This window comes from Urocitellus parryii, chromosome 1, assembly GCF_045843805.1.
Source record: "Urocitellus parryii isolate mUroPar1 chromosome 1, mUroPar1.hap1, whole genome shotgun sequence".
NCBI classification, from domain to species: Eukaryota; Metazoa; Chordata; class Mammalia; order Rodentia; family Sciuridae; genus Urocitellus; species Urocitellus parryii.
The window spans coordinates 2,127,657-2,144,218 of NC_135531.1; the positions used below are offsets into that span (position 1 = coordinate 2,127,657).

Sequence of the window (16,562 nt, forward strand, 5' to 3'; positions counted from 1 at the left end):
GAGGACACCTTCTCCTCCTGTCCTCAGCCCGGGACCTCACGTGGACTCCTTCTCCACCTGTCCTCAGCCCCAGCTCAGGCCCTATGAGGCTGTTTGGAGATGGGTCTTTGAAGAGACGATTAGGTAGAATGAGGTCACTAGGAGGGCCCTAATCCACTCTGAGTCCTTATGAGGTCAGGACACACAGGGACAGCCATGTGAGGATATGGAGGAGAGTGCGTCCAGGGAGAGGCCCCAGGGGAGCCAGCCTACTTCCTGGACCCACCAGGACTGCAGACAATGGGTGTCTCTTGTCTGGGCCCCGGGCTGTGGTCTCATCAGCACAGTCCACAGGCGTCTGAAGTACCCCCAGGACAAGAGCCATGGGTGGAATGGCTCCTCTGCTGAGTGTAGATGGACTGTCCAATGCACCAGAACACAGAGGGTCCCTGGACCTAGCAGACACACCTGGCTCACCTCCCTCTGCTGAAGCCATCAACCTCCACGTGCAAGGCGAGCGTGTCAGTAGTACCAAGCAACCCACACACCACCAAAGGCCAGGCCTCTGCAGAACGTGGAGCTGCATGGGGCCTGCAGGGATGCAGTGGCCGGCCACCTCCCTGGACAGAGAGCCCCAAGGTGCCGAGGAGCAGAGGCCTCTCCATTTGCATGCTGTCTGCTGTGGCACAGCCAATGAGGGGACCTTCAGAGCGACTGCCAGGATGGCCGGGGGCAGGGAAGAGCAAGACAGGGCTCACAGACAGGGAGGTGACCTGTGTCTCCCCTCCCAGGTGCAGAGGTGCGGGCAGTGCCGGGCCGAGACTGTGAGCCCGAGGCTGCACCACTGTCCGTGCTCCTCAGTCCAGAAACCAGGGCCGCACGGGAGGCAGGAGGACGGCTCAGGACAGCACAAGGACAGAGGGTGGGTGAGGCCAGAGAAGGGGCTCTGGAGCAGCACAGCAGGCCGGAGCTGCCTGAACCACGCAGGCCGTCCTGAAGGGGACGTGGAGGAAGGAGCCGAGGGGTGGGGCTGGGCTGCGACCCCCATGCCCACTGAGCGGGGGCAGAAGGTCCCACTGGGAGGGTGCGGCATGCCCAGGCAGAGAGAGAAACACTGCAGGGGTGGACTCATATGGGGCCCTGTGGCCAGAGAGGGCAGGGGTGGCCTTCAAGGGGCTAGGTGGCCAGAGCCCAGGCCAGGCCTCCAGGAGTGGCAGGCGGAGGGCCACCCGGGCTGCAGGAGCCTGCAGGAAGCCTCAGGCCTGGCGAACCCCTCTGCACCCTTGCGTCCTGGACAGGTGCAGGACCTGAAGTCAACGCCTCCCAGTGGCGTCTCAGTGGGCCTCCCGACAGCCCTCAGCAGCCTAACTGGCAGCTGATCACCCGTGAGGCCCACCCTCCAGCACAGCCGTCCTTCAGGTCCCCTCCCCAGGGAGGGTCACTGCCACCTTTCTCCTCAGCTCCTGCTGGAAGCACCTCCAAGACACATCCACACCAAGCCCAAGGCAGGCCTCTGGCTCTTCCTTCCTGGGACCACTAGGGACGGCCGTGGGGGGCTGGGAGGGGCCCCCAACCTCCCGGACCCCCAGAGGGCAAGAAGTAACAGCGATGTACTAGGAGCGTCGGCGGGGAGGGGCCAAGGTGCTCCTGTCCGTTTAGGTCTGCAAGTGGAGGGAGCGGCAGTCGGAGCCCGTCCTGCACTGCCCTGGAAGGCCACCTGCAAACCCTGAGGCCCCAAGAACAGGGCGGGGCTCCCCAAGTGCATTAGAGAGACAAGAGACTCAGGGCTGACAGACGAGACAGGGAAAACCAGCTGGGATCAACCTGTCCCCTTTCGCCGTTACCATAAGTAAACATGGAGTGAGCGCCTTCTGAGAAGCCAGGTCGAGACCAGAGGTCCTCCGCAGGCGTGGCTCAGGCAGAGGGCTCTGGGAGTCACAGCAATTCCCGCAGGTGCCCCTCGGCTGGAGCAAGGCAGCTGGTCCCTAGGAGACACCTGCCCTCCGGGCAGCCTTGCCCTGACCACCCCAGAGCCCAGGATGGCTGACTCTGGACCTGGCGTCAGGCTCTGTGCCCAGCACCAGAAGCCCCGATGAGACGAAGTGCGTCTTGAGACACTACTCTCAAGTGGGGAGTCGAGAGCTGTTTTCAGAATTAATTCTAAGAGTCGACTCACCGGAAGCAAAAGAGGAACCGAGAGCGCTGGCCCTTCCCTGCTGCTGTGTTCAACGCCATCTTTATTTCTGAACGTGGAAGTACGAGTTTCACATGATCTTCACACCGCAGGATATCCTCTTTCTGAAATCACTTAGGAACGTAGCAGCTCGTGGCCACACAGAGGTGCCTGGCCACAGGTGGCTCCTGGGTAGGCCTTGGTGGATGACCCCGGGTCTCCTCAGGCTCACTCTGGAGCAGGCAGAGTCCAGCAGGGAGGGCCGCCTCTGGCACAGGCCACCCTGCGGTGCTGTGTGGCAGAGGGCGTCACATGGCTGGAGAAAGGAGCCCCCGACACTGGCACTCTGGTCTGGTGGCTTCACCTTCTCAGCAGTCATCTTAAACGGGCTCTGGCCCCAGCCCTCCACAAAGACAGACCCCAGAGCACAGGCTGCGGGTGCAGCCACACCAGGACAGCGGCGGGCACCGGGGCACGGGCAGAACGTTTTGTATTTGGGGAGCTGGTGCTTCTTGTTGCGTGAGCTGCTCTTTACATAAACGCCTGGCGGACTTCACATGGGGTTCACCTGTTCCACTAATAGGTGACCGTCCACCACTCCTTGGCCTCAGATCTCAACGGCATCGCGGCTGCACCTCCTCAGGGACTTTGCTGAGTCCGAGCTGGCTGCTCTCGAAGTCACTTCTTAGTGCTCCCACTCAGATCTAAAATTAAATATAGCTCCCTAACACCGAGCTATTTCTTCTCTCAAATCTTAGCCAGTCCCACTCCCCAGAGAGCCCTTGACAATAGTCTGAACAGTGACCCAGAGGCTTCTCTCCTGCAGAATGAGGCTTGGTGACATGCTCTGAATGTGCAACCTACCTACAGCTTGTGTAGGGAACTGTGTCAGAGCGACTTTCCTGGATGGCAGCCTTTGCCACTTCAACACCCTAGAGGTGATGTGGCTGCTACGCAGGGCTCTGTGGGGCCAAAGCCACTCCAGTCTAAGGCCAGCCCAAACCAGGAACCCTGCCACCACCGAACCTACCAGGAACACTCCACGCCAGACACAGGCTTCTCCCCACCCCGCTTCCAATCAGTTTCTGGGGCGCGATGGGGAAAAGTGTGACATCCGCGGTCGGAGGGAGAAATCAAGAATGTCCACGCTCTTCTGCCCTTTTTCAGTACTTTATTCACTCAAATCACTCAATACAATTTCACTCTATAAGTTCTTAATCAAAAAAATGAGCATCCTTAATGCTGAGCACTGCAATAGACACAATCAATCCAAAGCAAACCCATCCAAGTTCATCCTCAGTACTGCAGACACGAGTCATGACAGGCTCATGACAGGCATTCCCTCTGCGTGCCAAGCTCAAGTGCCAGGGTGAAGTCTTGACTCTTAGGCCTTCAGTCCAGCAGATGCCCTCCCACTTGGACGGCAGTGGTCAGGTCAGGCACCGATGGAGGCTGCTCCTGGGGTGGAGCTGACCACCGGTTGAGGAGAGGGTCTCTGTTCTCCAGGGTCAAGATGTGGCTGTAGAGTTTGAGAGTGGTGAGGACGATGCAGACATCAGGCAGGTGATGAGAAGAGGCGGGTGTCAGTCCGGGTCCTCCTCAGCTCTCCAGTATGAGGGCATCGGTGTGGGCTGGCTGAATGTTCATTTGCTCCCTCATTTTTGCTGAATTTGGGGGCTTCTGTGTGCCCCTTCAACCCCTATCAGCCGTCAAGGGGTTTCTCAGTGCCGCGTTTCATTCCAGGGCCGGGACATCTGGTCGGGTGGTTTCCACCCTCATCTCACACCTCTGACTCTTATCAGGGTGAAGGCAGATGACGGTGACTTGTGGAAAGTGACTTATTTACCAGGCTCTGCCTGATTCGTGTTGGAGGGCTCTGCAGACTGTGTCTGGTGGAACTGCTGGCTTATTTTAAAATGGAGTTACTGAGGCTCAGGCCCTCCTTACATGGGGTGCCAGAGACCGTCTGCAACAGCTGGACCCGCAGCTCAGGTCTGTGTCCAATGCCTCAGTGCTGAGACATGACAGTCTCACTGGGGCAGCACCCTCGGGGGAGGCAGCACAGCCTGGGCACCGCAGTGGATCCTGGGGACGCTGGCAAGTGACCACAGAGGTAGGAGAGGGCCCTGGGCCAGGTGAGCCACAGAGGGGCACGCAGCATGTGTGGGTGGAGGGCTGGTCTCCTCTACACTGGCTCCCCACACTGCTGCTGGCGTCCTCTGGACATGCGAAGACGTATCTCTGCCGGGTGTCCCCCACCAGCTTCTGAAGGGCTGACCTGAGACTACCCAGCCCAGGGTGGCTCTGAAGCCCCAGAACAGATGTGAGCAGGGACCTGTGACAGTCACCATGGCTACACACATGGGCCAAAACACACCTTTCCCTGGGTGCCCACATGCAGTGCTGTGACCACCATGTAGCTGGACACCTGCTGGGCAGCAGTTCACAGTGCTGCTTACCAGGTCCAGCAGCACTGGGAGACCACATGGCCACACACCCCCGGGAGATGATGGCTGAGCCAGCCCTGGGAAGCTGGGTGTGACTGGGCACCACCTCCCTGGACAGGCCCACCGGCTGCAGAGAGGACATGCACCTGACCCTGCGTGTTGCGCAATCCCTTGCAGGATGAGCTCCACAATGATGCTGTCTCGGCCTTTAGCGGGGAAGTGAAGTCAACGCTGGACACATGGAAGGTCAGTTGCAGGCCCGGGATACCCGGAACATGCTCACAAAGCAAGTGAAATTGAACTCAGGGACTTCAGTCACCAACTCAAAGCACACATTAGCTGCAAATATGTTGTCAGCATCCTGAGAGCGCCTAGAGTCTGGCCATCACTCTTCAGGACCTGGGAACTCCCACCCTACCCCAGGACAGGGGAAACTCCTGCAGGGACCGGAAGGCAGGACAGGCCCTTGCCCTGAGGCAGCGGAGGTGGCCCGATGACCTGTGCAGATGCAGCCTCACAGTCTTCCCTGAGGCCAGAAGGACAAGAGGACCGGAGCTAAATGAGGGCATGGGGAGCCTGGTGGGACAGGTGCTGCACCCGGGCTGCAGGGGAGCACCTGTGGCAGCCACACCTTGCCCTCCTGTGGCTTAACCAGGAAGAGTGGACAGCAGCCACTGCCTGCAGCTGTCAGGGTCCAGCAGGGGCTCCCAGGGCTGCCCAGCACGTGGCCCTGAGCATGCAAGTCAAGGCCCTGGGAGAGACCTTGCTTACTGCCCGCCACTCGAGACCCACATATGGGGCAAGACACCCCCATGGAGAGGACTGACATACTCAGGGAGGCCTTGACCTCTAACCCAGGGACACACCCTGTGGCCCGAGGCTGTCCCCTGCAGTGCCAAGTGGGCCGGCTCCTCCAGGACCTGGGTCTGTGTGCTCACCTAAGGTCCCCACCGAGGCCTGTGCTGTCTGGACGTGGCCCTCTGAAACGCCGGCAACGAGTGCGGTGCCTGGCAGCCCCATGCGCACCTGGTGGTGCTGGCGAGTAACTGAATGTGTGAGTGAGGGAGAGAGAGCTGCTTGCTCAGCTGACCATAAGGGCACCTGTGAGGTGCCCGGCTGCTCTGGATGCAGGGACATGGCCAAGGCACAGATGTCTCAGACAGCAGCCCCAGCCTAGCCCTGACCAAGTGCAGATGTGGGGCCTGCAGGAAGAGGGCCAGGGGGCTGGGGTGGGCTGAGTTTCAGCAAAGACTGAGGGAATACAGTGTGGGGGGAGGGTTGGGGAAGGACCAGGCAGGGGGAGGGTTCTGGAACCCAAGAGCATCCTGTACCCAAGTGCAAAGGCCCCAGGATGGGCAGTCATGTGGGCACCTAAAGCTGGTGCCCTGTCCGCTCCTTGGGACAATTCAGGTGGACACAGGCTGGGACTGCCTCCTCCTGTTCTGAGCCTGAACCTCTGGACAGTGCCAAACTCTTGCCTGGGCTTTCCTCAGTCCTCCTAAACCACTCCGTTCCATACAGATCTCTCCTGGGCTTTTGGGGTCCCTGTCCAGGGACCAGAGCCCTGTACCTGTGACTCCTGCGATTCCGACCCGCAGCCCCAGATGTGAAATCCCTCACAGGCCAAATTGTAGCCAGAGGCCCCACCAGGGCCCCACTGCATGCCCTGGCACGCGGGCCTGGAGAAGGCCCCGGCAGGGCCCCTGGGGGCTCTGACCTGGCTCACAGGGGTTCCGCAGAAGCAGGTGCAGAGGAAGCAGCACAAGTCCCTAGAAGGTGTGTGGGGGGCCAGACACACTCTGGAACCAGGCTGGGCTCCCGTGCAGACACCAGCCAGATCCCAACGCAGAGCTGCAGGGCTCAGTTACAGCTGACCTACTTCCAGGCGTCTCACCTGGGGGCAGGACACCCTGTAATTACATCCTTGGAAAGCCAGAGAGCCCCCGTGTGGGAACACCCAGGAGGCCCGGGAGCAGGTGGAGCCTGGATGGGAGCGTGGCCAATGGGCAGCCTCCCCAGCAGCACCACAGGAGGGCCACACCCTAGGAGGCCCTGCCTCAGGGCACAGGAGACCCAAGGACACCACCAGGTGAGGGGCCGGCGTGGCTAGCACTGCCAGAGTGGCCACACAGGCCACCTACGCTGCAGGGGTCATCTCTGAAGAAGGGCTGTCCCGGGCAACAGCAAGCAGAAGTGACCTGCTGACTGACCGCTGTTCACGCACAGCTCACCGGGAGCTCCAGGCTGGTCCCAGCAGGATGCCTGCCTCAGGCCACCTTGTGATCCCAAGGAACACTTCAGTCTCCTTTGACTCTAAAGTAAGGGTCACACCTCCAGGAGGAGGGACAAGGTAGGCAGTGGTACTCAGCTCTGCCCCAGCAAAACATGGGAGGGGACAGACAGCATGGCAGGCAAGGGGCCTCAGGGAGAGTGGGACACTGTGGCACACACACACACACACACACACACACACACACAGGCAGGAGTCAGCAGGGACCGGCCGCCTCCCAGCAGGGGGGTCGCCTCAGGGACCTGCTGCCTGCTCCCAGTAAAAGAATCCCGAAACTCAAGCCCGGCGGCCTTTCTGGCTGTTTTATTTGCTCAGTAAACGTCTGCAGAGAGCCACAGGCGCTGAGAGGAGGACAGCCCATGCCCGCCCGCCAGGGGCACCCAGCCCAGACCTGCCCAGCCCGAGCTCCGCTCCGGAGTGACTGCAGGGAGCCCACAGGGCCTGGCCCAGGCCACCCGCAGACACAGGGCAACCAGGCATCCTGGCTCCACTCCCCAGCTGGTGAGAGGCACAACAGGAGTGGACAGTGCTATGATCCTGGTGGAGTGGTCATTTCTCAGTGTGGGGAAGGACAGACAGCTAAAGATGGAGGGAGGGCCAGAGTGGGTGGCAGGAGACTGCCGTATCAGGGAGAGACAGGATGACAGTGACCATTAATTCTGGGCTGGGGATGGCTTCTACCCCCCCCCCTTGCCATGGGCAGTCTCAGGGCCACTGACCAGCAAAATGAAGAGACCCTGTGTGGAGGGTGGGGAGGGCCCAGTTGGGGAGGGGCTGAGCCTGACCCGGGGGCTGCAAGGATGTCCCAAAAGCAATTCACAAGCTACAGTGGCTGTGACCCCTCCTGTGGGTGAGGAGGACAGATCGACTGTATGTGGTCTGCTCTGTCCCAGGGGCCTGGGGGAGCAAACTGACCTAAATAAGATACCCCAAAGGGACAGTCAATGCCTGATGCAAACACCCCCAGCCACCAGCACTCCCCGGCTTAGGGCACGGGGTCACCACTGTGCTTAGCCCAGGAAAGTCCTGGGCTCTACCATGAGGCTGGACACAACACGGACAGCAGAGCCCTGCTTCATGGCCAATGCCTGGCCCCACTCTGGCAGGCCTCAGGGATGCTGCTGGGCTCAGGTCAGCCCTGCTCCATGGCCACCCTGAGAACTTGAATACTTAGAACTGTGGTTTTTCTTTTTAAAGACAAATAAATCACCACTCCACTCTAAGGTGGACATGTGACCCTTAACAGACTCAGAAGGTGGCATCCCCACCTTCTGAGTCCACTCCAGGTACCCAGAATGGTTCAGGCAGCATCCTGGGGGTCACCAAACACAGAGGCAGTGGCAACACCATGCCCAGGGGAGGCAAGCCCATGTCACCCAGGCCCAGCACAGCCACAGGGAGCCGGGACGTGCTGGTGGGCTTTAAGCCTGCAGAAGGAGCAGGGAGGGGTTGATGGCCATAGGCCACCGAAGGCCACTGTGGGCACAGTAAAAAATCATGTACTGACACACACATACCCAGCACTGTGCCCTTCCCTCTGGGCTCATTTCAAAATAACTCACGGCTAGAGTAAAGGTCTTGAGCAAGGCTGGGGTGGTAGGGTCGCTGACACACCACCAGAGACCCGCAGGGCCTGGGTGAGGAGCCACTGCTGCCCGGCGGTCGGGTGGGGGTACTTTCATCCTGGACTGTTTGGTGAAGGGTCTGGGGAACAGAAGCTGGAGGAGCATGGATGGCAGAGAGGGTCCTCCTGGAGTCTCTGGGTCAGGTGGGCAGGGACGTGCCTTACTCGGACATGCCCAGGCAGGAAGGGCCACAGGGCTCGAGGCCACTCTGCTGCATGTGGGGACAGGTGCAGGGCCACTGGGTACCCAGCCAGCAGAGCAGGCAGGTCCTGATGGCCGGTTTGTACAGCACTGTTCCAGGCCCCAAACCCTGATCCCTTGAAAGTGAGAAACAGATCGCTCAATGGTGGAAACGCGTCGTCCGCCATGTGGGTGGAGGACGTCTCAATGAAAAGGAAGCCAGCTCTCCTGGGACGACAGCTCCACATCTGCAGACCACTGGCTGGTCAGGGCACGCTGCTGGGGAGAGCTGGCCGGGGTGAGCACCTGAGGACGCAGAGTGGAGCGAGCTTCACGCTGAGGTGTCGGGGGCTTCCGGGTGAAGGTGGCTGGGGCGGCTCCATCGCAAAAGCAAAGCCGCAGCTTGTAAGGAACTGCTGTCCCCAGAACACAGTCCCTGAGCCCACACACTGACCACAAGCCTCAGGGGGTAAGTACAGCACAGGCCACTGCCCCTCAGGTGAAAGGCCAAGTGCTTGGGCGCCCCAAGCTGAGAGTCAAGGTGACATTCCCTGTAAACCACAGGCCCAGGTGGGAAGGACCATGAAAAACACAGGTAGAAATGTGAGACGCCAGCTGGTGGCTCTTCTCCCGGCACATCAGGGCCATCGAGGCCAACAGAACTCATCAGGCCAGCAGCAGGGAATGGATCCCTGGACACTGAGCGGAGCTGGGATGCTGTGGCCGAGCTCCCGTGAGGACAGCGTGTCTCCTAAAGAGCCAGCAGCCTGGGGGCCAGGCAGAGGTCAGAGTCAGGCTTGGTCGGTAAAAATGTGACCTCGGTCAGAATTCCAGAACCCAGACCAGAGCCCAGGATGGGGCGCTCCCGGCTGGCTCCCTCCAGGAAGGCGTTGCCCGGCTCGGGCCTGCTCAGGACCCAGGCTGTGCATGCAGAGCAGTCACGGGTGGGACAGGAGCCAGCTCCTGCTGCTAACACCAGTGGCCAGAGTGGAAAATGAGCCTGGGGCCTGGGACTGAGGCCTGCAGCAATCTGCAGGGAACAGATCAGAAATCAGCACGTGACCGTCATGGAGACACCGAGTAACCTGCCCCGCTGGACAGCGTGAGCACAGGGCATGTGGAACGCACCACAAAAGTCCTAAGATTTGATGTTAGTCTAAGGCGTGATGGGTGCACATGCTTGCAGCTATAGAATACCTCTGTGTGCACAACGTCCGCACACCCCCGAGGTCAGCTCTGAAGGCCACCAACCAACCAACAGTCTTTCGCAGCCTCAATCCTGATCCTGCTGTTCCACCAACGGCAAGCGAGCCTTCCACGTGCGTCTTTCCAGAAAGGCAGAGGGGTCACAGGGGCCTCAGGTGTGTGGGAGGGAGCCAGCTCCCGAGGGCAGGGCTATGAGGCCAGGCCAGGGTCCACACCAAGCCAGACCTCACGCTCAGAGGCAGGGACCTCAGCACTGGCCCCGCAGCCTCGTCTGCCACACGGTGACACCACCCCTGCCTCCCACCGCCTCCCAGGGCCACAGCTGACAGTGAACACAGGCCAGGATGCAGGATCCTGGGCCACAGGCACGAGCAGAGATGGCCCACCAGATGCCAGGCCATCCTTGGTGTCCTCTGCAGGCCAGACTGGGCAGGGGGCAGCTGGCCAGAGCCTCCAGCTCTGGGCCCAACACTGACCCGGCACACAGCTCCAAGGTTAGAGGGAGTGGCTCTGCTTTCCAGGAAGTGACCTCTCAGAGGCTGGTTATGGGCAGGGACTTCAGAAAAGGGAAAACCCATCAGAGCTGGGGGCGGGGACACGCTCACACCACAGAATCTATGGGAAGTACCCCAAAACCCCGGGTGATAGAAATCACCTCATGACTCCAAAAGTAGCCCATGAGCAGGCAACTGGGAGAGTGCGGCTGAGGGCTGGAGAGCAGCGCCGCGCCACCCTCCCCGCCCCTGAGCTTGACCCGAGCTTGCCCTGTGCCCTGGCTTCGGCTGCAGTACACACAGGTTTCACAGGCCCCAACAGCCCTGGGCCCTCCTTCAGACCCTCGTGTGTGGCTTTCTGTCCAGAGAGAGGCTTAAGCTCCTCACTAAGTCTGTAAATGCCAGATGGAGCCCACGGCAGCCAAGGTGGCCGGCTGGCACCAGGCCAAACACAGCAGCATCCCAGGCAGGGACTTGTGGGCTGCCTGCACCTTGGCTCCACTGGGGCGTCCCGAGCACCTCGGTGTGGGGTACGAGGCCTGATCCCGGGAAGCAGGCTTTCTCTGCTTGGGAGACAGGCCACTCACCTGTAGAGGGCATCTGGCCACGGCTAGCCCAGAGGTGACTTCACAGGGCAGTGCCTGGTGCAAGCCAGAGTTTCCACAGAGCATGCTACAGGCATTTACAGAGTGACCCTCAGCCGCACCAGAGCAGGTACAACTGCGTCCCAAGTACACCTGGTGACTCTGAGGGCCTCCATGACCCTGCCGAGAGCAGCTGGGATGGAGGTAATGAGGTCCCGGGGCAGAAAGGAGGCTGGGGGGCACTCCAATCCAACCCTGCCTTCTCCCCACCTCAGGCCTCGGCCCTGCTTCCTGAGGGGCAGTGCACCTGGCCCGTCTTTCCCTCCTAAAGGGAGTGTGACTCTGGCAGGACGCAGAGGGAGGGAGGCACTAGCTGCCTGGAAGAGGGAGGCTTCCCCAGCACGGGAGGGAGACGCAGTGAGGCTGAGAGGGGCAGGGCAGGAGGAAGCAGGCCACTGGGATGACCAGGGTGCGGGCAGCATGATCAGGATGGGTAGGGGAGGGTGCAGAGGGTGAGCAGGGAAGGCCCTAGAAAAGCACAAGACGGGATCAGGGCTCCATTCCAGGGTGTCTGTCCAGAGAGGGCTCTAAGCAGCAGAGTGGCAGAAGGAGGAGAGAGAAAGGACCCCCCAGGGAGTGGCTGGTGAGGGCGGGGGAGACAGGGGAATGAGGGGAAGGGCAAAGGGACTGTGTCTTCTTCCTGCAGGCTCAGCCTGCTGGCAGGTGAGGGTCTGAGATGAAGGCTGCAGAGGGAGGTTCCAGGCAGAGCCCCCACCCTGACCTGTGCAGGGACAGGCCCCGGGCCTGCTGGGGACAACCCTGTCTTGGCCCTCTCTGCTCTCAATCTTCTGCACACCATTTCCTCCACCCAGGGCTTGAAGAAAGCAGAGGTCCTGGGAAAGCCTCCCCTGGGACGAAGACTCCAAGACCTCTCACTTCATGTGACATCAGATGAGCTACTTTACACACTGAAACACAACTCCCCCTGCCCACAGAAGAAGTTTCTCACCACGGAAATGCACTTCCGAAGAGCCGGCAGCATGAAGCCCTAAACTGCTAGTGCCTGCAGCTACTGTGGAGTAAGCATCAGGCCTGGGAGTGTCTCCGAACTCTGAAGGACTGGCCCAGAGTAAGTCACCAAGTGCCAGCTTGTCAAGGGACATGCTCCCATGGGAAGGCCACCAGAACAAAAGCGGCAAGCATCCCTCCCTGCCTGGATCAGGTCCCCACTCACCATCCTCCCGGCCCCCAAAAGACAGTCTTTAGGGAAGCTGTCACACACCCTTCCCTCCCACGTGGGAACCAGGTGGCACAAGTTGACTGGGGTCAGATGCCCCAGGGAACGTCCCTTACTGCAAAGCCCCAGGAAACTCTCCTCGCAAACACAGAGGTGGAAATCCTCCTGCCACTTGTCCCGCCTGCCCCGCGCGCCCACTCTCTCAGGCACTGACTCAAACGACCAGGCAAAGCCCCGCACACGAGGCCACGGAGACACAAAGTCAGACTCCCGCGCTGAGCTCGGACGCGTGGCGGGGATGCCCGCTAGGCATCCAGGCGCAGGGCCTGCATCCGGCGGGAACAGCGCCTGGGCCTGGGAGGAGCGGCGGGGAACGGGATGCGGAGCGGAGATCAGGCTGCAGGAACCAGGTAAAAGGGGCGCGGAGCAGCATCAGGGTGCGGGATGCGGGAGACCAGCGCCAGGGACCTGGGGATCTGATCTGGGTGAGGGCGGCGGGAAGCCGGATGCCGGGGATCGAGCGTCGCGTCGCGGAGTGCAGGGACCACGGGACAGGGATCAGCGAGGGAGGGCCCGAGTCCCAGGACCCTCCCCAGCCCCATCGGAGGCCGCGCCTCCCGGGCCCGCATCCCGCCGGGTCCGTGGCGGAGCGTTCGGGGACACCCACCTGGGCCTTCTGCAGGGCGCTCAACCGCAGCTCGTGCACGAAGGGGTTCTGCCCCGGGGGCGCCAGTCGCCGCGCACCGCCCGACGCCACGCCGGAGGCGGGGGTGGCCCGCGTCCCGCATCCCCGCAGCCTCATGGCCGCCCGCCGGCCGCGAGGGAACCGGCGCGGAGCTGGGCGCCGAGCGGGCGGAGAGCGGCGGGAGCGGCCGAGGATGCGCAGCGGCTGAGGATGCGCGGCGGGCGGGCGGCGCAGGCGCGCGAGGGGCGGCGGTGTGACGTGGGCGGCGGGCGGGCCCCGGGCGGGGCGTCCCGGGCCCGCCTCTGCCTCCGCCTCCGCCTCCGCCTCCTTCCGCGCCCGCCCTGCGCCCAGGCCAGCCCGCCGGTGCGCGGGCCCCGGCGGTGGTCGGCGCTGACCGCGGGGACGAGGAAGGGGCGGGGCGCGCGCTCCCGGGGCGGTGGGTGCGGAGCCCTGGGGTGGCGGGCGGGTGAGTCCCAGGAGCAGGGAGCAGGACCTCGTGGCGGCGCGGCTGGTGTCCAGCTCCGCGAGGTCCGCGCAGCCTTCTTTCCTCCCGGGTCCGTTCTGACCCGGCTCCTGGAAGGCGGTTCTCCCCGCGCTGCTCCCAGGCCCGGAGGCTCTGTCCAAGGCGGATCTCCAGTGGGCGCCCTGGGTGGGAGAGGGCTGTGGCAGGCGAGTTTTCCCCGACTCCTCTAATTCCTGGCAGCTACCGCCGAAGATACAGGGGACATCTGGGGATCCCTAATTTGTGACTCATTGTTGACTAGAGCAAAAGCTTTCAGGAATAGCTTTCTGGTCAAAATTTATAAATTTGAAAAATCCACTGCACATCTTTTGCAACGTGATCAGCTGAATTTCCCTGTGCACCTCAGTGCGCTGCTCACGGTGGGCTCTGGGTGAGGAGGGGCTCAGACACCTCCACCTCCACGTCCACCGCCCATCCTACACTGACACCAGAAAGCAGAGAGCGGGAGGAAGAACCAGAGCTCTCCCTGCAGTGCAGCCCCCAAAGGGGCCCCAAAGTCCGGAGGCTCCTGGACATCAGTGCTCTGAGGATCCCAGCCACGGCTTTCCTAGGCAGCTGGTCTGGGAATGGCCTGAGCCCTCTGCTAACAGGCGGATCTCCTGGCTGAACAAAACAGACCTGTGGCCATGTGGTGGGCCCTTCTGTGGCCCTACTGTGTTTCCAGGCCTGGATGGGGAGAGAGACAGGACTGACGTTGAAGGTCTGTGCCACCCCACAGTGTCCAGAGGGAAAGGTGCTGGCTGGTCCAAACACTTTAAAACCTCACTCTGGACCTCAGCAAGTGACCTCGCCTTGGGACGTCCATCTGTGAAATGAAACCCAAGAGGCATTGCCCTCCTGCACACTAAGAGAGGCTGGGGCCCTTGCAGACTGAGATGAATCTTGCTGCCAATGCACTGTGTTTCAGATGTGCTGTGGCCTGGCCATCGGCATCCCACTGACCTCTGGGCGTTTAGTGGCCACTTGTTCCACTCTCCAACACAAGATCCCAGCACCCAAGGATCAGATCCTCATCCAAACTGAGAGTCAGGAAAGCTCCAGGGCACAGACACCTTTCTCCTCTCAGGGCTGCCTCTGCCCAGACAAAACGCGGGCCTGAGGTGCCGCCAAAGTCCTGGGCAGAGAGCCCCGAGGGCAGCCCAGTGCAGAGGTGTTGCCGCCTGAGCATTGGGTCTTGGCAAGCAGAGGATGAGGTGCCGGTATCAGGGTCCTCCTAGCTGTAGAGGCCAGATGGCATTGAGTGGGCCTGGCCATGGGTGACAGCTCTCCCGGACCACGCAGGATCCTGTTGGAGACGGGCAGGGTCCTGCGTGGCCTGAGAGCTCAGTGTGTGCCAGGCTGGCCTGCGACCCCCAGAGAGGCTGAAGCGCTAAGCCCCAGGACCTGTGGATGTGAACGTATTTGGAAGTCGGGTCTTTGCAGATGATAAAGCAGGTGAGATCAGTAGGCCCTGTGCAGTGTGACGGGGAAATGTGGATAGGGACGCACACTCCCAGGATGAATGCCGTGGTAAGACTGACCAGTTATTGGAAACTGGGGAGATCTGGAGAGCTGCTGCCCTGGAGACTTCAGAGGATGCCCCTCTGGGGCACCTTGATCTCAGACTTCTGGCCTTAGCTGGGCGAGACGGCAAAGCTCCCTGTTTTATCCCGGTTTGTGGCCATCTGTAGGGAGCCCCTGGAGTCTCTAAGAGTTTATGTGAGCAACCCCGTCCTGCCCTGCAGGCCGAGCTGGCTCAGTAGGCCAGGGGTGTCCTCTAGGAGTGTCCTCCAGCCGCATTCAGAGGTGTCCATCTCCCAGGAAAGGGCCTCTTCCCTCTGCCTGCCCAGTTCAGCCTGGGTTGGAGCCACCGTGGGAATCAAGGCTGGATGACCCACAGTGGATCCTGGGGTCAGGAGGACCCTGTGGGAGGAGGCTAAAGGTAGGAGGAGACACAGGCAGGAAGTGACTGAGGAAGATGTGTGTCCTAGAGACCCCCAAGACAGGTGTGCCGCGGGTGACATGGGGCAAGTCCTCGGTCCTGGTCTGCTTGTGCGGCGGCAGCAGAACACCTGAGAGGCGTGATGGCCAGGACCAGAGCCTGGGAAGTCCAAGACCAAAGGGCCAGCAAGCTTGGGGTCAGATGAGTGACGGGCATGTTCTTCCAGGATGGCCCAGGAGCCCCACATCCTCACGGGGCAGAGAGCGGGGAGAGCAAGCCCACCCCCGTGGGCCCTCTGGACCGCAGACCTGTTCTTTCCTGTTCTTTCCCTCTCTGAGTTCAGGTCACTCTGAGTTCATCCTCTCTTGCGGTGGGAGGGGCTTCAGACACTTCTTATTTCTTGCTGGGCATTTCCTGCCCAGCAAGGCTCCGCCTGAATCCCACAAATGTCTTTCACTCCCGGAGTCTTTATTGGCCCTTTCCCCAGGTGGTTTTCTCTCTGCCCCAGGTGTGTGGTTGTGCATTAACTTCCAAACATTTGGAGATGTTCCAGACACATCTGTTGTTGACGTGAATGCAGTTCCTTGTGGTCACAGCACTTTGTCCTGGGAGTCCAGTCCCTTTATGGCCTGTAGTTTGGCATCATTTAAAAATGTGTGGGTGGAGGGTTCCGGGATGCCACCCAGATCCAGCCGGCCGGCTTCTCTTTGAGTCTCTGAGTCTTCGTTACTTGTGGTGCCTCGTTCTGTAGTGAGGCGGTCACTGTGGCCAGAGCCCTGTCCAGGTCTCGTGTGTTCTGAGGCTGTGGTGCTGGGTGAGCATGGATCTAGAGCTCTGCCTTGTCTCCGTGAGCCCACTCCTATCATGATGCCTCTCAGACTTTGGTGGCACGTCCCATCCTGAAGTCCACTCTTCTGATGCTGGCGTGGTCACTGCAGCCCCTGAGTGTAGAGCATTTGTGGTGTGACTTCCTGTCCTCTGTGTTTCGTCCTTCTGTGGCCGTGCCTTTCAGGAGGGTCTCTCACAGGCAGCGTGGAGACACATCCTGCTTCACCAGCCCGACTTTAGAAAGCGCTCTGACAGCACCAGCAGACGGTGCATGCTCGCCGCCTCGCGCAGGTTGAAGCCTTCCATCCTGCCTGTCTGTGTCTTTCTCTGTGTGGCTTTCTGTGGACCCCCGTCTGTTTTCACTGTCTCCACCCGGGGCCCATCAGCACT

General features: G+C 61.1%; 1 protein-coding gene across 1 annotated transcript in view; it reads right to left on the reverse strand.

Moving 5' to 3' along the window:
* Lpcat1 (lysophosphatidylcholine acyltransferase 1) overlaps positions 1 to 13,077 on the reverse strand; it is a 48,746-nt gene extending 35,669 nt beyond the window's left edge. The window contains exon 1 of the mRNA XM_026380044.2: positions 12,883 to 13,077. Coding sequence (XP_026235829.2) covers positions 12,883 to 13,017 — 135 coding nt within the window. The 5' untranslated portion in view covers positions 13,018 to 13,077. The remainder of the gene's footprint in view (positions 1 to 12,882) is intronic.
* Between the last annotated feature and the right edge of the window lie 3,485 nt (positions 13,078 to 16,562).